The following is a 21,256-nucleotide window of genomic DNA, read 5'->3' as shown; positions in this document are numbered from 1 at the left end:
CCACAGCTCCCCCTTTTTATTTATATATGATGGCGGGGATCGTGCCTGTCTTAGGTTGCCGCCCTCACTCCCTACGCTTACCCGTCATCGGGTGTCCCTCCTGGCCGAGGGGTCCCTGTCTTAGGTTGCTATAGGGTGGGGTCGGTCTTACCCGTCTTTGACTACCGATCCAGCATATTAAGCCATATCTGGGGAGAGGTACCAGCCTCTAGAGCCATCATAGCTTGAACCAAAACTTGTTGCTGCCGTTGCTGCCGTCGCGCAACTCTACAGATGCATCTTAGTAGGAGCACTTGAGCCAGAATCATTAATATAACGAGGGCTCCTATGCCTGCCCAGTTTTTGAAGAGCGAGAGTGATTGTTGTAGCATGACAACCCAATCATGGACAGTGTCAATGGGTACCTTAGTGGCGTTTATGATAACAATTTGGGCTCGCAACTGTTTGGTCAGGTTCTGGAATTCAACGCTCCAGGAACCATTGAGCATGCGGCTCAGTTGTTTGGATAAATTTGCGGCGTGAGACAAATTATTATAAGCTACCGGGGTGACACAGAGTCCAGGCAGGTTTTGTATACACCCAACAGTCCATTAATCTGATTTTGTGTTGCAAGGGCTTCAGCTACCCTCCCGGTGACATTGTTGAGTGTTGCTGCAGTCTGTATCAAGGTTGTCCAAAGTCTCGTTTATGTCGAAGCAGCACCGGCAGGTTGTCGGGGTTCACCTGTACTGGCATCAGGATATACGTCGGTATCTTGGCTATTACTGCCGAGTCTCCCACCGTGGCGTTCCAACATTCTGATAGCAGACAATTCTGGGATTCACAAGAGAGACTAGATGACTTGTTAATAGTAGAAGCATTAAAAACTATGAAGAGAAAGGGAGCTCTAACACAGACGGGCATTGGTGAGTAACTTATGTGCTTAGCTGAGGTGCAATTGCAAGTAACATTTGTTTCAAATCGAGAGCCTACGTGATCTTAAAACCGCTCTGGCCAGGTTGGCCCAATCTGCGCCACAGCTGCAGCTTCCGCTTCTGCTTTCAGCTGCGCCATTACCTCTCCTTGCATTCTTAATTCCTCTAATGCCTTCTGCAACTCCACCTCCTTACTCTCGAATTGCTGTCTTATGGCTTCCAAATCCTGTAATGCCTGGAGACTGGGAGATTTCTCCTTCTTATCTGCCTCTCTCTCCCCTATTTCCTGCAACTCGCTATCTGAGAGTCCTTCCGAACTTTCACTTTCAGAGTCGGAGTCTTGGGAAGATCCTTTATGAGACTCCTCCTTTACCTGCTCCAGAACCTCCCCTCCCTGTTGCACTGCTTGCTTCAAGGGCTCTCGAGTAGATTGTAAACACACTCTCACCAAGGAGCACACAGCAAGGGTTCCCGAGGTTACAAATGGGCGTTTCAAGTCCTCCCCCAGGTGCTCCCACTGTGGCACATTCAGGAGCCCCTCCTCTATAAACCAGGGGGCAACTTCTCCTACTTCTCTCAAGAAAGAGCGGGCTGTTTTCGTCTTTAAGGGGGTGCCAGCCTTGAGGATATCCTTTAGAGGGCCCTCCATCCTGCACCTAGCAATCTCGTTTCCCATCCTGGGAAAACTTTCTCTCTATCGTCCCTGAAGAGCCTTATAAGCAACCTTACCTCCGATCGTCTTCAGGGAACCTCCCTGTCAATAGACAGTTATTGGTGCACTCCTTACCTTATCGTTGCTCTACCTCGATCACCTCTTTGCGACGCGGGCGAATTCCCGGGTTTCGGCACCACTTGTCGCTCTCGCCGGCAAGAACGACCCGCAAACGTGATGGGTGGCAAGCTTCTTTATTAGTTCTCTCACTGTCCCGACAGTCTCTCTGCTTTATATCCTTTACCTCGGCCAATCACCGATCTAGTCCACGCCCCTCTCCCTGATCTCGCTGCGAGCGCGGGCTCACCCATGCTTGCAGCCAGCCAATCAGTCTCGCTTCCTCAATCCCCGGGCACCTCCGCATACGTGACTCCTTGCATCTATTTCATGGCTCTCCACATATCACTGTCCATTTTTAAAGAATTTTTCTTGGAGAAAATAAAAGTGAATCCCCATGGGGCCCCTGGGTTGCTCAGTGGGTTAAGCCTCTGCCTTCCACTCAGGTCATGATCCCAGGGTTCTGGGATCAAGTCCCACATCGGGCTCTCTGCTCAGTGGGGAGCCTGCCTCCCTTCCTCTCTCTCTGCCTGCCTCTCTGCCTGCTTGTGATCTTTGTCAAATAAATAAATAAAATATTTTTTTAAAAAAGTGAATCCTCGTATAATAAGATGTACTTACATAGCTTCCAAAACATTTAAAGGACCTACATATGAAAGACAAGTCTAGAAATTTAATTTTAAACAAGCACAAAGAAATATTTTTGCCTGAGGAGTTTCAAAAGACAGAGATTAAGAAAAAAAATTAGTGGTCATTTTAAAATCAATGATTTCTATTCAATGAAGGACACAATAGACAAAATTTAAAAATATGTGCCCAGTTAGGAAAGGATATTTGTAATTTCTAAAACTGACAAGGTATCAATAATCAGAATATGTAATGCAAACAAGGAAAGAAGAAAGTAGCCTGTATCTGTTCTCTGTGCCATGTTGCATTAAGTCAGGCATGGTTCTTGGAGGATGATTTCCCAGAAGAATTTAGAACACAGATACGTAAAAAAGACACAAGAATCTTGTAATTATTGTTCCATTGAGATATAGCTTTCAATGTTGCTGGGGCAATTAGCCAAATCCAAAATATTCCAAGTGTAGGGAAAATAATGTGATTGTCCATGAATTCAGTCTTATCTTAAAAAAAAAAATGAAAAGCACATCATTTTAGAGCTATTTAATAGTGATATCCATAAAATCAAATGTATGGGTCTTTTTAAAAAAATATATTTATTTATTTGACAGAGAGAGACACAGCGAGAGAGGGAACACAAGCAGGGGGAGTGGAAGAGGGAGAAGCAGGCTTCCCGCCGAACAGGGAGCCTGATGTGGGGTTCGATCCCAGGGTCCTGGGATCATGACCTGAGCCAAAGGCAGATGCTTAATGACTGAGCCACCCAGGTGCCCCATGGCTCTTTTTTCTTAACATCTGGATTCAAAAAAATTAGTCTAATTAGTCATATTTAACACAATTCAACATTTTTTAAAAATCAGGGCTTGGGTATAAATTGTTATTAAACAAATATTTTTACTTTTCTTAAATGTATAATTGTATAATATATTTAGGCTTTAAAAATGTTATCAGGGGCCCCTGGCTGGTTCAGGTGCTGAAGCATGTGACTCTTGAGCTCCTAGTTGTGAGTTCAAGCCTCACGTTGTGGGTGGAGACGAATTTACAAAAAAGTTCTTATTAGTAAGAGATAGATACTAATGTATTTACTTGTGTGAGTACATCTCTGGTTTACTTAAGACATAAATAAAAATTGAAAATATGTTAGAGGAAATAAAGTGATCCTCGCCAGGAATGGAAAGTAAAGAGAAGGTGTACAGGCGGGAAAAGAAGAAATAAAATTGTTGTTACCTACAATAACATGATTAAGTGTATAGAAAGCCCAGATGAATGTGGCACTAACATTAAAATTTATAGATGAGTTTGACAAGTTTGCTGGATACAAGATCCATTACAATTTTAAGTAGTTATTATCAGCGTTGTCTTCTCATTCCCAGTTTCAAAAAGTGAAGTTTCCATGATTTCATCAAGTAATAATTTTATTATATAAGTTTATATTTCTGTTTTTCTAGAAATATATTGATTTCATTTAAATTTATGAATATATTTTTATAAGGTTTATGTATTTTATAAGGTTGTTCACAAATCATGATAATATTTAATGATGTTCTCTTTTTTATTTCTGATACTGGCTATTTCTTATACGCGGTATTTTCTTAGTCATTCTCACCATACTTTTATCAATTTTATTGCTCTATCCACAAGGTGATCTCTTGGCCTTTTGTGGGAGGGGAGGATCCACTTAATTTTGTTTGTTTTTTATCAATGTGCTCTTATTTTATTCTATCTGCTTTCTTTAGTTTTGCTATTTGTTTATTCACTTTCTGAGATTGATGTTTTCACAATGGATTTTCAGCTACTCTTCTATTTAAAAATATGCATTTAAGGCTTAACACTTCCTTCTATACATGTGTGTTAAAATCTCCAGTTCCAGGGCACCTGGGTGGGGTGGTTCAGTTGGTTAAGTGTGTGACTCTTGCTTTGGGCTCAGGTCATGATCTGTCAGGGTGGTGAGATGGAGCCCTGCAAGGGACTTCTGCTCAGCAGGGAAACTGCTTGAGAGTCTCTCCCTCTGCTCCTACCCTGCTCACACACTCTCTAAAATAAATAAAACGTTTTTTAAAAAAATTTAAACTTTATTTTAGCTTTTCAGTGTTCCAAGTTTCATTGTTTATGCATCACACCCAGTGCTCCATGCATAGGTGCCCTCCTTAATACCCACCACAAGACTCACCCAAACCCCCACTCCCCTCCCCCTCTAAAACTCTGTTTGTTTCTCAGAGTCCACATGCTCTCCTGGTTCATCTGCCCCTCCCATTTCCCCCAACTCCCTTCTTCTCTCCTTCTCCCAATGTTCTCCGTGTTATTCCTTATGCTCCACAAGTGAGTCCATATGATAAAATATTTTTTAAGGAAAAACCCCTCCAGTTCCAACTGAGTTTGAATCTTTCTCTTTGTAGTTCTGTCAATTTCCCCTTTATAAAGTATAAACTGAAGTCATTACTTTCTGGCACTTTGAATCTTTTATCATTATGAAATGGCCCTCTGTATGCCGAGTAATGCTTTTTGTCCCCCTGAAAGTTCTCTTGGTGTAATATGGACATCACAAATTCTAGTTACAGAAATAATTTGAGGCCCAGGATGATGATTGACATCTTTCTTTGCAAAGGACTTTTCACTTGCTTCTGCAAGGGTTGGAAGATGCCAGCAATTCACTTTCACGCAATTTCAGGGACTGAGGTGACTTTACGTTTGCGTTTAGTTCCTGCCCAAGAAGGCCATGTTTCCTTTTGGTCTTAATCCTATGGTGAAGCTCTTTGGGGTTTACCAGGAAGTCTCTGTTGTAGGCAGTGGATTTGTGTGTTTTAGTCCCTCCAGCATGTCTGAAGCGGTACTCAGTTTCTCCGCCTTTCGAGGAACAGAATCTACACTCTCCTGACGCCGACGTGCTAGAATAGTAAAGACCTCTGCCCAGACCCTCTTTTGAAAACCGGGAGCTTAGAGCAGTCAGGCATCTCCGCCTAAGGGGTGCATCTTTCTCTTTTTCGGTCCCACAGTCGGTGAAAGGTAATATTGACCACAGCCCCTTACCCCCAGCCCCAGAGAGTCTGGAACCCTAGTAATCACATCCTGCCGCTATAGTGAGGCGGGTCTGTAAACCTTTCCTCCCGTTCCTCCGCGGGATTCTGGGAAGTGTAGTCCAGGAGTGCCGTGTAGTCGCAGGTACTTCCATTGAAGACGGTGGTTTTCGGGAATTCTGGGAAGTGTAGTCCAGGAGCGCCTGTTGGTCGCAGGCACTTCCGCCCCAGGAGGCCGCCTTAGCAGCCATCTTTTCACTGATTAAAGTCTTTCAGGTTCGCTGTCCACGACCCATTCCAACTTCCCCCGAGAACGCACCTGAGTCCCGCAGCCACCAGCATTTCATTGGGGGAGAAAGAGGAAGAGCGGCTAAAAACGGAGGTTTGATAGCCGAGGGTGGCGATTTGCGTTCTCCTGGGCGGAGCTTTGCGCTTTGGGGACCTGTCCGGGATGAGGCGGACTCTGGTTGTGCTTTCCCGGGTGTGAGGGTCTCCCGGGCTCTCTGCACCCCTGTCCTAGCTTCCCACCCGCGAGCTGTTTGTCTTCATATGGGTCCGTTCCCGGGTAGGTTACTTAATCCCTCTGTGTCTCGGTTTGTTGTTCTGTAAAAGGGAAATAGGAGTAATACGTCGCTCATACTGTGCTGTGAGGAATACAGTGTTCTGAGGCTTCTTGCGAGGTAGTACGAGTAAAAGGTTTGAAACTGCCTCGCGGGAGACTTCTTGTTATTAAAACTACTGTAATTAACCAAGAAGCGCCCATTTCTTAGGTTCTATGAACGCAGGAAGCTCAATTTTCTGGACTCCTGACCTTTGTTTTGGAAGGAGAGAGTTGCTGCTAGTTGGTACCGGGGAGTGTGATGTATCGGGAATGGAAGCACAAGCCTGGTATGTCACAGCCCCCTTTCCTTCCCCAGCAGTGACTTCTCAGAAAGCACTGCGCGGAGGAGGAGGAGGCCTCAGAGCTCCACGTGAGGAGGGCTTGGCATTCTTCTACTAAGATGGTCACGGAAATCGGAGAACGTGTGGGACACGCGCTTGCGTAATGATTATAGCTGAGCCTTAGTTGCTAAGTTTGATTCTAAAAGCTTTACACAGATGAACACATTTCCGCCACACAGTGGCTCTGTTAAGCAGTACTGCTGTTTTTCCTACTTTATGTTATTGTTTTAAAGATTTGTTTTATTTAGAGAGAGGGAGATAGCGCGCTTGCGAGCTGGGGAGGGGCAGAAGCGGAAGGAGAGGGAGAGAATTTCAAGCAGACTCCCTACTGGGAAGCCCTACAGGGGACTGGATCCCATGACCCAGAGATCATGACTCAGGGGGAAACCCAAGAGTCTGATGCCTTCCAGGCACCCCTGTTTTTCCTAGTTTTAAAATTTTATTTTTTGTTTGTTTGTTTGTTTTTAAGATGTTATTTATTTATTTGACAGAGAGAGATCACAAGTAGGTAGAGAGGCAGGCAGAGAGAGAGGAGGAAGCAGGCTCCCCACTGAGCAGAGAGCCCGACGCGGGACTCGATCCTGGGACCCCGAGATCATGACCTGGGCGGAAGGCAGTGGCTTAACCCACTGAGCCACCCAGGTGCCCCTAAAATTTTATTTTTTTAAAAGATTTTATTTACTTGTCAGAGAGAGACACAGTGAGAGAGGGAATGCGAGCAAGGGGAGTGTGAGAGGGAGAACCCGGCTTCTGGCTGAGCAGGGAGCCTGATGGCGGGGCTTCAGGACTCTGGGATCATGACCTGAGCGGAGGCAGATACTTAATAGCTGAGCCACCCAGGTGCCCCTATTTTTCCTTTAAAGTTACTTTAAAGTAACTTTCTGATCTGTGTCATATATTTCAAATAGTATTTATATTATAAAAGTAGCCTAATCATTATGAAAAATACAAAAATATATAAATAAAACCACCAATTACCCATAACCTTGGAATGTAACAATAACATTTTAGCCTTTTACCTGGTTACTCTGTGTATATTTCTGTTAGTGGCGGCTATTTCCCTTGGGCCTAATGGTACACTGCAGAGCCATTTAAATTGTGTTCTGCAGACCAGTGGCGTCGGCATTACTTGGGTAGAAATACTTGTCCTTGAACCCCTTCTGAGACATTCTGATATAGAATTTCTGCCCGTGGGGCCAGGAATCTGCATTCCAGCAAGATCCCAGGGAGATTCCTGTGCACTTGAAAATTCGAGAAGCTCAAAAAAGCCTCTTGTCTGGAAACAGACCTAGAAAATTTACTTTGCTGGATGTCATAGATAAAACTGAGCTGGATGTACCATACGGTCTACTTAGTCCAGTGATTTTTAAACCCACTAGTCAACTGTCCGGTCTCCTTGCAGCGTATTGACTTGAGCAGAAAGCAGCTGGCAAGTATAGAGTCAAAATGGAGGGGATTCGAAAATCTGAAGATATTATTTCTCCCAGGCCTTGGGGAATGGATTCTTTGCCATCTTTCGCACCAGAGAAATTCTGCCTGAAGTCAGAAGATCAGCTAGTAGTTACTGTTCATTAACAGGAAATATTTTTGCCATAGTCTGAACTGTCATTGTTACTGTTCTTACTGCTGTGGCTATTTCCTAACTTCTTTTACTTTGTTATTTTTTATTTTATTTTCATAGAGAGAGAGTATGAATGGGGGAAGGGGCAGAGAGAGAGAGAGAGAATCCTAAGCAGACTCCACACCTAGCACCTGATGCTCTGTTAGTGTCAGCCAGAACCCCCAGGAATGTACCTGTAATCAAAGAGTTAAGTTCATTTTAGCTTGCTGAAGCAAAGAAGCCCACACACCCAGGTGTCTTAGTAAGAGGTTATTAGGTGGGGCTGCTTATAGGGTTTTGGCTTGTGGTAGCTGAGTTGGGAGTTTTAAGCAGTGAGGGTTTGTTATGGTTTACCTGCTATCCAGAAGCAGAACCAAGTTGATGACTGAATATTGTAATAGTTTTTATATAGTAGGTAGGAGAAACAAAATGAGTCTTCAGTTGTTGCTATTTTTTTCTTCTTTCACTATATTTTCTTTTTTTTTTAATTTTAAAAAAAATTTTGAAAAATTAACATACAAGGTATTATTTGTTTCAGGGGTACAGGTCTGTGATTCATCAGTCTTTTTTTCCAAACATTTTATTTATTTATTTGACAGAGATCACAAGTAGGCAGAGAGGCAGGCAGAGAGAGAGAAGGAAGCAGGCTCTCTACGGAGCAGATCCCAGGACCTCGGGATTATGACCTGAGCTGAAGGCAGATGCTTTAACCCACTGAGCCACCCAGGCGCCGTGTGATTCATCAGTCTTATGGGATTCACAGCACTCAACATAGCACATATCCTCCCCAATGTTCATTCTCCAGCCAACCTATCCCTCCCCCCAACCCCCAGCAGCCTTCAGTTTGTTTCCTGAGATTAAGAGTCTCTTACGGTTTATCTCCTTCTCTGGTTTTGTCTTGTTTCATATTTTCCTGTCTTCCCCTATGATCCTCTGTCTTATTTTTCAAATTCCTCCTATCAGTGAGGTCATAGGATAATTGTCTTTCTCTGATTGACTTAATTTTGCTCAGCCCAATATCCTCTAGTTCCATCCATGTCATTGCAATGGATATCTGGGCTCTTTCCGTAGTTTGGCTATTGTGGACATTTTTGCTATAAACATGGGTTGCAGGTGTCCCTTCAGTTCATTACATTTGTATCTTTGGGGTAAATACCGAGTAGTATAACTGCGGGGTCTTAGATAGCTCTATTTTCAACTTTTTGAGGAACCTCCATACTGTTTTCCATTCAGTTGTTATTATTAATAGTCAGCCACTCGTGTTGGGAGGGCAGTTCTTGGTTTTGTTTTTTTTTTTTTTGTCATTTCAGAAAGTCTTTATCTCTGTGTTAAGGACTGTCTTGTCCTTTTCACGTTCATCGCTAAGACTGAGTGGCCCTGTCAGATTCTCTGTGACCAGTGGGAAACACCAAATTCTAGCTGCTGTTGCTGCTAGCTTCCGGAGCCATTTTTTTGGTCTCTTTCACAGCTTTATCATACTGGTATATTGTTTCTGTTTTTTTTGCTGAACCATTTGAAGGCAAGCTAGAGACTGATCAAAGTGGAATTAAGTACAGTGATAACACACTGTTACCTAATCCACAGCCCATATTCCATTTTTCCAGTTTCCCCAGTAAAGGCTCTGAGAGCAGTTTTCCTTTTCTAGTTCAGGGTTTAGTCCTGTAATATGCGTTGAACTTAGTTTTTATTTCATTAATCTCCTTTAGTCTAGAATGATTCCAGGGCACTTGGCTGGCTCATTTGGTAGAGCACTCAACTATTCATCTCCAGGATGTAAAGGTTACTTAAAACAAAACAAAATAGAATGATTCCTCAGACTTTATTTAGCTCATGGTATTTGTGTGAAGAATATGGGCAAAGTACTTTGTAGAATGTCCTTCCTTTTTTGGTTTATCTGATATTTGTGATTGGGTTCTGGCTCTGCGTTAGCAGCAGGAATGCTCCAGAAGTAAGCGGTGAGGCCACCTTCTCAGTGCGTCATGAGAAGCCCGTGTCTGTGGGTTTGTTCCAGTTGCTGGTATCAGGTTGTTTTCTTGGGCAAAGAATCTGCCAGTTAATATTTTGAGACTGTGTGACCATCTTATTACCAAACTTTCACCATTTTTGTAGCATCCACTGATGATTTTCTAACTCTCTTTCATTCTCCATATTTTGGTTTGCCTTCTGCCATAGCAGGAACTTTCTCTTCTCATCTGTTTGTTTGTTTGTTTCTTTCTTTCTTTTCTTTCTTTTTTTTTTTAAAGATTTTATTTATTTATTTGACAGAGAAATCACAAGTAGGCAGAGAGGCAGGCGGAGAGAGAGAGGGAGGCAGACTCTCTGCTGAGGAGAGCGCCCAATGTGGGGCTCAGTCCCAGGACCCTAAGATCATAACCTGAGCCGAAGGCAGAGGCTTAACCCACTGAGCCACCCAGGTGCCCCTTACCTATTTATTTCTTATACATTCCTTTATTCATAACAATATGCTTACGACTCAGATGCCTGTCTTTTTTATTTACCTTAGATGTGGACTGTCAACCTGTTCTTTTGTTGTTTGCAGAATCTTAGGTTTGATTAGTTTTCTTTACCTCCATGCCTACCTGTCAAAGTGCGCTTCCTGCTTAAAAAGAAACTTCACTTATTTTTATACCTTTTTAGAAAAAGTGGGCTGTGTGGATTTAGATACTGTTGTTGAGATAACAAATTATCAGGAAGACAACCAGAGATCTTGAGCCGTCACCGAGACTCATATGACAGAGCAACAACCGTGAACTCTCGTGTATTTTAACAATATTCTCTTGGTAGAAATCATTTAGGGATTAGACTTACAGGGATAACTTCAAACCATAGAATATCATTCTGCAAACACATTACACAATTGGAAAGGAATAAGAAACTGACAGCGCTCTGATAGCTTTCAACCTTACAACAATCCCATGAGATTGATAATTCTTTCCCCCACTTGCAGACAACAGAACCGAGACAGAGAGATGTTAATCATCAGGCCAGGATCACACGGCTAGCCAGGATTTCAGCCCTCGCATATTGACTCCAGAGCCTTCTCTTATGGCTGTTGTCTCGATTTATACCCTACCCAGAGTAAGAATTACTACTGTGGAAACTACAGGCTCACTGGGATGGGGCCATTTACATGGTTGGGCAGGTGGTTCCTTGAACTCCTGCCGAAAGGGGTCGGGGGCTGTCTGGTACACGTGCCAAATTGTGCTCATCTCGCCATGTTCACCTGCACGGTCCCATAGGTTAATGGTGTACTTGACTTTTTCCATTGACTTCTTTCTTCTTTCTAGGATTCTGTTTCCCCAGAAGGAAAGAGAATATGAGCATGTTCAAGGTGAGTAGGGCTTGCCTTTCTTGCTGTTAAAAATGTCATTTTAGGGGTACCTCGGGTGCTCAGTCGGTTAAGCATCTATCTGCCTTTGGCTCCTGTTGTGATCTCCGGGTCCTGCGATCAAGGCCCACATTGGGCGCTCATTCTCTCTCTCTCAAATAAATAAATGAAATCTTTTTTAAAAAATATCATTTTGGTCTTCAGAGACTACACATAAGTTCTCTTTTAAGGAGAGTGCGTCTGCAGACTTGCTGAGTGTGTTAGGTGCTTTTCTCTTTATGCCTTTTAAGTTAATTTGTTTCGGTTTTAGCTTTCATTTCATCCGTTTTTAATCTCACAAGGAAAAGTAGAACAATTAATAGAAATGAGAATATCTTGCACCTCACTCCTTTCCCTGCTTCCAAATAGATGGGTTATTTCTGTAATCTCATCATCACATGTATTCATAGCTGTGTGTTTGCATTCATGACATAGATACAGCTTTATATCTTGGAAGATTTCTTTTTTAAAAATCTTTCATACCTTTGTTTTTTTAAATTTTTTATTCTTTAGTTTTATTATTATTATTTTTTAAAATGGAAACATAGGTACTGTATCAATTTTAGGCATACAACATAGTGATTTGACAGGTACATCGCAGACTGTCCACCATGATAAGTGTAGTTAGAGTCTGTCACTGCATGAAGTTATTTTAATATCATTGATTATATTCCCTATGCTGTGCTTTTCATCCTTGTGACTTATTTTGTAACTGGAAGTTTGTACTTTTTTTCCTTTTCACTTGTTTGTCGATCCCCCAACCCCATAACATACAACTTAAATCTTTTTTTTTCCATTTAATATTACGCACCAATTTTTTTTTAAAGATTTTGTTTCTTTTTAAGTAATCCCTACACCCAATATGGGGCTCAAACTTACAACCCAGAGATCAAGAGTCACATATTCAACTGACTGAGCCAGACAGGCACACAGTTACTATATAACAGTTGCTGTCTCATATTCTCTTTACATTTGTATACCTATTTTTTAAAACTATTTCTTTATTCATAGACATTTAGTTTAGGTTTTTTACTCTTTTAGGAATACTACAGTGATAGTTTTCCTGATTTAATCTGTTTCTCAAAAGACCGTTCTGAAAATTATTGCCCTTTTTTGTCCTTAATGTGTTAGGTATTGGGTATTCAGAATTGAAGAGGTCCGTTTTATATCTGGAGCACTGGATGTTTTTTGGTAGGATATTCAAATATGGCACAGTTTGTTGGAATCAGACTTCAGCTTCACAGGAAAAGATATTGTTAGAAGCTTTCTAATCACAAGAGCTAGCTTCTGTCTTCCCAAACCTAAGTCACAAACCCTATGTGTAGTTTATTTACTGTTTTTTTTCCTTGAGTGTACTTTTAAAATTATTTATTTATTTCTTAAAGATTTTATTTATTTGAGAGAGAGAGAGAGAGGAGAGAGAGAAAGCACAGGCAGGGGGAGCAGCAGAGTGAGAGAGAGCAGCCCGCTCCTCACTGAGCAGGAAACCCGACACAGGCTCAATCCCAGGACCCTGGGATCATGACCTGAGCCGAAGGCAGATGCTTAACCCACTGAACCATCCAGGTGCCCCCAGCATATTTTTTTTTTTTTAATTTTTAGTCAAAATAATAACCTTAGTTTAAAAAAATCCAGGGGTGCTAAAGATTTTGTTGCTCCCTGCATTGACACCTCAGAACAATTTTATGAAGAGGGGCTTGGTTTTATCTTCATTATTTTTTTTAAAGATTTCATTTATTTATTTGAGAAAGAGAGAGAGCCGGAGCCTGTGAGTGCTTGAGCAGGGGAGGGGCTGAGGGGGAGGGATCCCAGCACCCTGAGATCATGACCTGAGCAGAGTCCAGCAACTGAGCTACCCAGGTGCCCCTATCTTCACTTTAAATATGAAGACAAGGGGTTGTGAAAAAGACGTCTGCTTAAATTCACACAGAACAGTAGAGATCTGGAGTAGAGACAGATTACAGGAGGAGAGAGAGTTTTTCATTCAGTGACCTGGCATGCCCTTTTGGTTTATTTCCACAAGGAGCGCTACTCCTGACTTGGTTCCCACCTTAGTGGAAGACACTGCTGGCGCTAAACTGTTTGATATTTCTGAAGTAATTGGCAGTGTTAATTAAAAAGTAAACCTTTTTAGTTGAGGATACACCTGTTAGAATTTTAGGGAGTTTGCTTATTAACAGTGCTCACTGAGAGGGCCTGGTAAATAGGTAAAGCTTTCTTTTCCATAGCAGCACTTGTGATGAGGCTGAGGACAGTCAGTGTGTAGCATCAGCAGGAGAGAAGGAGAAGGGCTGGAAAATCTACAGATTGCTCCGGGGCCAGAGCACCTCCCCATTGGTCCTCCCCACCAGACCTCCCCACCCATCCTCCTACCTCTCCCAGTCGAACTTAGGTGTAAGATTGAGGTTGTATGTGTTTGTTGTATGTGTAGGAAGCAGTGACGTTCAAGGACGTGGCGGTGGCCTTCACGGAGGAGGAGCTGGGGCTGCTGGACTCTGCCCAGAGGAAGTTGTACCAGGACGTCATGTTGGAAAACTTCAGAAACCTCGTCTCAGTGGGTGAGAACAGCCTCCCTCTGGAGGACCTTTGTCACCTTGGGGTTTTAAGGCTTTGGGGCTCTTAAAATGGTTCCCTGAATTTAGGGATTGGACTTTGCTAATTCTTGTGGGACATAGGATGTTTCTAAAATTTCTGAACAGGATCTTTTAGGTCTTTTTCATTCGGGTTTTTGTAAAGGACTATAAACGGACAGTATACTGTGATACCTTGTCTATTTGATTTCAGATATCACTCCTATCATATTAGTGAATTATAAAACTGATTTACTGAGTTCTCTGAGCGGTTTTGAATGAAATCAATAGAGAGAAAATATCAGAGCTTCTTTGGATACATTGCAGCAAAAAACTAGTTGATTGCATGTGTGTGTGAGGGTCACTGGGAAGAGATAGGGGGAAAACAGACAGGTTAGAAATAGGTCACTCAAACTTTGTTTGGGTAATACCTATCTCTATGTTAATAATTGGGTCATGAAATAAATGCTATTTCTTCAATTGGTCATAACTAAAAAAAGATTTGAAAAGTACACTTTCGATATCTTGAATATGCAGTTGGAACTCAAATTTCCAGTAAATTTTAGCTCTAGCATGTTTTATTTATTTATTTATTTATTTATTTTTAACATACCTACTTGCAATTTTAATTAATAGTTATAATTCAAAAACAGATTTATATACTTGGTAAGGCCCTTGTGAAAATATAAGTACAGATCTTGAGGATCTGTTTTTTTAAGTTGGCTTCACTTTATAGACCGCTAAATCTACTGTCCAAAAGTCACAGGTTTGCTTTTAGTACTAATGCATCCATGTGATTAAATCATGGAGGAAACAGGTACTTTTTGGATGAAACCAAATGGTTTGTTAACAGGGCAACAAGAGTATCATCTTTCTTTTCTTTTTCTTTTTCTTTTTCTTTTTTTTTTTTTTTTAAGATTTTATTTATTTATATGAGGGGGCGAGGGGCAGAGGGAGACATAGACTCCCCACTAAGCAGGGAGAGCAGGGAGCTCAATGCAGGACTCGATCCTGGGATTGCAGCCTCATGACCTGAGCCAAAGGCAGTTGCTTAACTAACTGAGCCACCCAGGTGCCCAGTAGTATCATCTTTCATTACATTGGTATAAAAACTGGTAAGCTCATGTATCCAGAAACCAAAGCTTGGTTTCTATCACATGGGTCTTTAGACACTAAACACAGGGTAAAGAAATAATCTAATACATTCTATCCATCTGTTCCCCAAATCTTTACTTTCAGTAAAGATACAGGTATTGTTTGTAAGAAGAATATACAAAAAGGATTGGAAAATATTTGTCTAGAGGGACGGCAACTCTTCAAAGACCACTGTTCGCGGTTTGCAGAATAGGATAATCTTCTCTAGGAAGTAGCATGCTCATTTTAACTCATGACTTTGCGTGTTCTCAGGACATCAACCCTTTAAACGAGATAAATGGCTCACAGAAAGAGAAGAGAGGCGGCCGTGGTTGACGAAGACAGCACCCCAGATAGAGAGAAATGTGGGTAAGAATGAAGCAGCTGTGCGTTGTCGCAGTTTCCTGCCTATCTGCTTTGTTTCTGTTTCAGCGCACCCGTGTGCTGTCCTCCGTGTTAAAGTGCCAGACCTCTTCCCTGCATTATCGCCGCAGGCTTCGCAGTGGTGCCTGCTCCCACCCATCTCCTGTGGCCTGTTCTTTAAGTAGCAGCCTGGGGGATCCTTTATAACTTCAAGTCCGATCATGGTAGTCTGCTGTTCAGAATTCTCTTACGGCTTATTTTACTTGGAATTTAAACCACCGAGAGCAGCTTCTGTAACGAGTCCTCTGGGATCTGCTCTTCATCCCCCATGGCCTGGCTGAATGCCGCTGTCCTTCCTCTTGCTCCGCCTTTCCCACCCATCTTGTCCTCCCTGCCGTTGCTCAGACCTGTGAAGGAAGCTTCTGCCCCAGAGTCCTTCACTTGTTCCTCTCTGCCTGGAATAGTCTCTCACCTGGAACCCTTCAGACCCCTCTGGACTTCCTGCAGGTCACTCCATTCTAATCTCCCATGAGGGTTCTGACCACCCTGTTGAAAATGTCATTCTCTCTTGACAGTCTGTGTGCTGCCTTTTTTTGGGTGATTGTCACCTCACGTATTTTTTTTCATTTGCTTATTTTATCTTCATCTCCTCACTTGAAGTGTAATCTTCAAGAGTGGAGGAAATTTGTGTTTTGTTGATTGTTCACTGTCCTCGGTGCTTAGAATAGTCCTGGTACATGGCAGAGGCCCTGTAAATATATGTTGGATAAATGAGTGAGTTAATCTATAGGAAAACCTGCCCTCCACAGAAATAGCTAAGAAGTGGTGGACAGATCCATGTGAAAAAGGGATATTGCAAAATATTTTTTGTCTTCCAAATGAATTCTTTTTTTTTTTTTTTTTTTTAAGATTTTTATTTATTTGACAGAGACACGAGAGAGGGAACACAAGCAGGGGGAGGGGGAGACAGAAGCAGGCTTCCTGCAGAGCAGGGAGACGGATGCAGGGCTTGATCCCAGGACCCTGGGATCATGACCTGAGTTGAAGGCAGCGGCTTAACCCACTGAGCCACCATGTGCCCTTTTTGGGTTTTTTTGTTGTTTGTTTTTGATAGAGGATTCTTCTGTCCACTTGTTAAGCAGCTGCGCCAGAGGAGGGAAAAAATTCAACTTCTGTATCTTTTATATCAGGGCATGGAAGGTCTCAGAAAATAGCCAGCTTGTGAGTTAGCCTTTCCCTAAAAAGATTTGCCCAGCTGCATCCCATTTGCTTCTTTCAAATGCAGATATATAATCATAAATGGATCTTATGTTGTTACTGCAGACTTAATGTTTGTGTATGGATTTAAATATATGACTTTCTTGGAACACTGAAAAAATTAAATTAAATTTAAAAATAAATAAAATGGAAAATAAATAAATGACTTTTTTTTTTTTTAAAGATTTTATTTATTTATTTGACAGAGAGAGATCACAAGTAGGCAGAGAGGCAGGCAGAGAGAGAGAAGAGGAGGAAGCAGACTCCCTGCCGAGCAGAGAGCCCGATGCGGGACTCGATCCCAGGACCCTGAGATCATGACCTGAGCCGAAGGCAGCGGCTTAACCCACTGAGCCACCCAGGCGCCCAATAAATGACTTTTGAAGGCATTTCATGTAATGACAGCTTTCCTACTTGTGATGATTCCTTATAGTTTCTAGTATGTTTCTTCTAAATATCATGAGTGATGGAATTTTTCTCCCAGCTCACCAGTAAACTGCACTCTGCACTTCAAAACAGTCATTCTTGTTGAAGGCCAATGTATCTATATACAAAAATTTTCCACACAATTTTCAGAGAGACAGCATTCTTCCCTGCCCTCTAAATTTGACTCCTTTTGAGGTGGGGGTTTGGGACGGGGGTGGGGAAAGGCATTTAGAGAGCCAGTACCAAAGTCTCAGAAGGATCTAGTGTATAGATCTTCATGCTTTTCCTTCTTTAGCACCCTTGGTTTTCTCCTCAGTACCCCCTTAGTATACTGCTGCTTCTGGTGCAGACTTTCAACTTCTTAGCAAACTGTATTTGCCCATCCTTGTCCTATTTCAGACACCTTACTTGTACTGCTCTGATTTGTTTGTACTTAAACTGGGATTTAGAATTCTAGACAATCTCAGACATCAGACTGGGATTCATCTGTGCATACATTTCCTGAACACCTACTGACTGCTAGGCACTGTTAAAAGCTGTCCACACTGCCAGCTGCTTGTCCTTATTGACACTGTACTGTGGTGGGAAAGACCATGTAATTTTTGAAAAATGACTTAAATTGTCAGGTGGCAGTAATTTTGTTTTAGATGGATTTCATTAATGCTAAGTTGTTGTTGGTTTCGATCAGTGTGTAAGCCAGAGTATTTCATAAATGGTGAAAAAGGTAAGCAAAACTATCCTGGGGTTCATTAAAGTCTCCTACTGTGTCCTAAGTGTGAGATCTTGACTCTTTGAACAAAGTTTTCACTTGTCCACATCTCTGACTTCTGTCCCTTATAGGAGGGAACAGCCAAAGTGCGCTGAGGACTGTTCGAGGCAGAGAGCCACATGAAGAGCTTTCCTGCTGGCAAATCTGGCAACACATTACAAATGACCTATCCAGACCTCCAGACTCCATGATAAATAGTTCTCAACTTCACAAACAAGGTGATTCTCCCTGCCAGCTTGGGACAGGACTCTCCATTCAAATTTCTGAAGATGAGAACTGTATACCATGTTGTAAAGTGGATGATCCTAATGGTACTGAAAACTCACACCTTCCAATTTTGAGAGCCCAGGACTCATGGAGGAAATCTTCTCTGACTGAGTCACAGAGTTATCGGAACAGATCCCAGCAAGTTTCCATGTATCGGAACAGATCCCAGCAAGTTTCCATGAAAAATAAGCTGTGTCAATGTAAACAGGATGTTGATGTCATTGGTTGGATTTCACATCATCTAAATCAAGGAATTTACAGAAATGACCAATCTTATAGCAACGATGATAGTGAGAAAGACAGTGTGAAGATTTCAACATTGGACCAGAATAGTATGACTCACATAGGACCAAAACCTCACCGATGTAACGAATGTGGAAAAACCTTCAGTGATCTCTCTACCTTTGATCTTCATCAGCGGTTGCACTTAAAAGCAAAGTCTCATACCTGCAGGGAGTGTGGAAAAGGCTTCCGTTATAGCTCAGTTCTTCGTATTCATCAGAGAGTTCACATGGGGGAGAAAGGCTATAAGCATGTTGAGTGTGGTAAGGAATTCAGTGAGAGCTCACTTCTGCAAACCCATCAGAAAGTCCACACTGTAGAGAAGCCATTTAAATGTGAGGAGTGTGGGAAAGGCTTTGGTCGTAGATCAGCACTTACTGTTCATTGTAAAGTCCACACAGGAGAGAAACCTTATCATTGTGAGGAGTGTGGAAGGGCCTTCAGTCAGGCGTCTCATCTCCAGGACCATCAGAGGGTCCACACTGGGGAGAAACCATTCAGATGTGATGCATGTGGCAAAAGCTTCAGTCGGAATTCACATCTTCAGTCCCATCAGAGAGTCCATACGGGAGAGAAGCCATACAAATGTGAGGAGTGTGGGAAGGGCTTCATTTGTAGTTCAAATCTATACATTCATCAGAGGGTCCACACAGGAGAAAAACCCTACAAATGTGAGGAATGTGGTAAAGGCTTTAGTCGCCCTTCAAGTCTTCAGGCCCATCAGGGTGTTCACACTGGAGAGAAATCCTACATATGTAATGTGTGTGGTAAAGGCTTTACTCTGAGTTCAAACCTTCAAGCCCATCAGAGAGTCCACACAGGAGAAAAACCTTACAAATGCGATGAGTGTGGGAAGAGCTTCAGGAGGAACTCCCATTATCAAGTTCATCTGGTAGTCCACACAGGGGAGAAACCCTATAAATGCGAGGTATGCGGAAAGGGCTTCAGTCAGAGTTCGTATCTTCAAATCCATCTGAAGGCGCACAGCGTAGAAAAACCTTACAAGTGTGAGGAGTGCGGACAGGGCTTCAATCAGAGTTCCCGACTTCAGATTCACCAGCTGATCCATACTGGCGAGAAACCATACAAATGTGACGAGTGTGGGAAGGGATTCAGTCGTAGAGCAGATCTCAAAATTCATTGCAGAATCCACACAGGAGAGAAACCATATAATTGTGAAGAGTGTGGGAAAGTATTCAGGCAGGCCTCAAATCTTCTGGCTCATCAGAGAGTCCACAGTGGAGAGAAACCATTCAAATGTGAAGAGTGTGGGAAGAGTTTCGGTCGCAGTTCACACCTCCAAGCCCATCAGAAAGTCCACACTGGGGAAAAGCCGTACAAATGTGAGGAGTGTGGGAAGGGCTTCAAGTGGAGCTTGAATCTTGACATGCATCAGAGGGTCCACACAGGAGAGAAACCCTACAAGTGTGGGGAGTGTGGTAAGCACTTCAGTCAGGCCTCAAGTCTTCAGCTTCATCAGAGCGTCCACACTGGAGAGAAACCGTACAAATGTGATGTATGTGGTAAGGTCTTCAGTCGCTCTTCACAGCTGCAGTCTCACCAGAGAGTTCACACAGGGGAGAAACCTTACAAGTGTGAGACATGTGGTAAGAGCTTCAGCTGGCGATCAAATCTTACCATTCATCACAGAATCCATGCTGGTGATAAGTCCTATAAAAGTAATAGGAGCGGGAAGAACATCAGAGAGTCCACACAAGAAAATGGCTGTATAAAATGATTTTTTAAAAGAAAACCGAGGTGTCATGTGAATTCTTCCAATGATGAAGTTCAAAAGAAAAAAATCCTTTGTTTCACGAAAGTCAGTGTTTGAGCCACAGTTTAACACATCCCAGTAGTCAGGAGGCCACACAAAAGAGAACACTTATGAGTGGCATAGTAAGGTACAGTTTGAACTTTGACCTTTATTAAATACTACTCAGGGGAGGCTTTGGAAAGGACGAGTTTTATTAGGTCTTGTATAAAAGCATGATGAACACACAAAGTAATGCCCATTAGAATGTAAGCTCTATAAATGCAGAGACTTGTTCTGAATCTACATAGTCTTAACATTAGCAGGGACTTGGGAGGTGTGCAATACTTGTTCAGTTAATAAACAGGGGAAATGGATCTTTTGATAGTTGTGTTACGATTACCTCCAGAATTTCTTAAAAATTTGTATTCAGAACAAGCAACCTCAGTGTGGCCTTAATGAAATTAATTCAGGCAGACAGAGTTGAAATGCAAGAAAACTAGTAATTTGTCCTAGTAATTTGGCATTGCCTTGTGATGAGCTCCTGTCTTTCCCAGCCTCTTATCAAGGTGGGTCCTATCATTATGGACTTTGAACTTACACTGCATAAAATCAGTGGAATACCAAATTGTTATCTTTTGTGATAGCACAGACTGGAAACTTGATTGCTAATCCTACAATAAGCCATTTTACTATTCATTTTTATTCTCAATGTCAAGGCAGGGGTTTAAGTGTCAAAGTTATACTAATAACATATGTCCCTTAGTAAACGTTGAATTGATCATTAGTTTCTTAGTCTCCACATTTCCAACCACACTTGATATAATTGCCTTCCAAATAAGGGTTTTAGCATTACTTCATTAAAACTTCTTAGGTAGGGACGCCTGGGTGGCTCAGTCGGTTAAGCATCTGCCTTTGGCTCAGGTGATGATCCTGGGGTCCTGGGATCGAGCCCCACATCAGGCTCCTTGCTCAGTGCGGAGCCTACTTCTTCCTCTGCTTGTCACTCCCCCTGCTTGTGTTCTCACTCCTTGTCTCTGACAAGTAAATATAAAGTCTTAACAAACTTCTTAGGTAGAGAGGCTATTTGAAGTAGATTACTTTTGTCAAGTTCTCTACCCTATTACTCCTTGCTCTCCCCAGACAGAGAAAGAAGAAAAAATTATTTGTTGAAATTCGGTAACTTTATCAAACACATTGATTACCTG

The 21,256-nt window shown here is 42.3% G+C and overlaps 1 protein-coding gene across 10 annotated transcripts in view; it reads left to right on the top strand.

The window, feature by feature from the left end:
- Positions 1-20,709, top strand: part of LOC132005343 (zinc finger protein 226-like) — a 45,842-nt gene extending 25,133 nt beyond the window's left edge. For 4 of the 10 annotated variants that reach the window (XM_059382347.1, XM_059382353.1, XM_059382345.1 and 1 more), the window contains 4 exons: positions 11,151-11,194; positions 13,662-13,788; positions 15,208-15,303; positions 17,821-20,709. In XM_059382347.1, coding sequence (XP_059238330.1) covers positions 11,151-11,194; positions 13,662-13,788; positions 15,208-15,303; positions 17,821-20,036 — 2,483 coding nt within the window. In that variant the 3' untranslated portion in view covers positions 20,037-20,709. The other 6 variants (XM_059382351.1, XM_059382350.1, XM_059382349.1 and 3 more) reach the window with 6 other exon arrangements.
- The last annotated feature ends 547 nt before the right edge of the window (positions 20,710-21,256 follow it).

Source organism: Mustela nigripes, chromosome 17, assembly GCF_022355385.1.
Source record: "Mustela nigripes isolate SB6536 chromosome 17, MUSNIG.SB6536, whole genome shotgun sequence".
Classification (NCBI taxonomy): domain Eukaryota; kingdom Metazoa; phylum Chordata; class Mammalia; order Carnivora; family Mustelidae; genus Mustela; species Mustela nigripes.
Note: the sequence above shows the minus strand (reverse complement) of the source record. Positions and strands in the feature narration are given on the sequence as shown.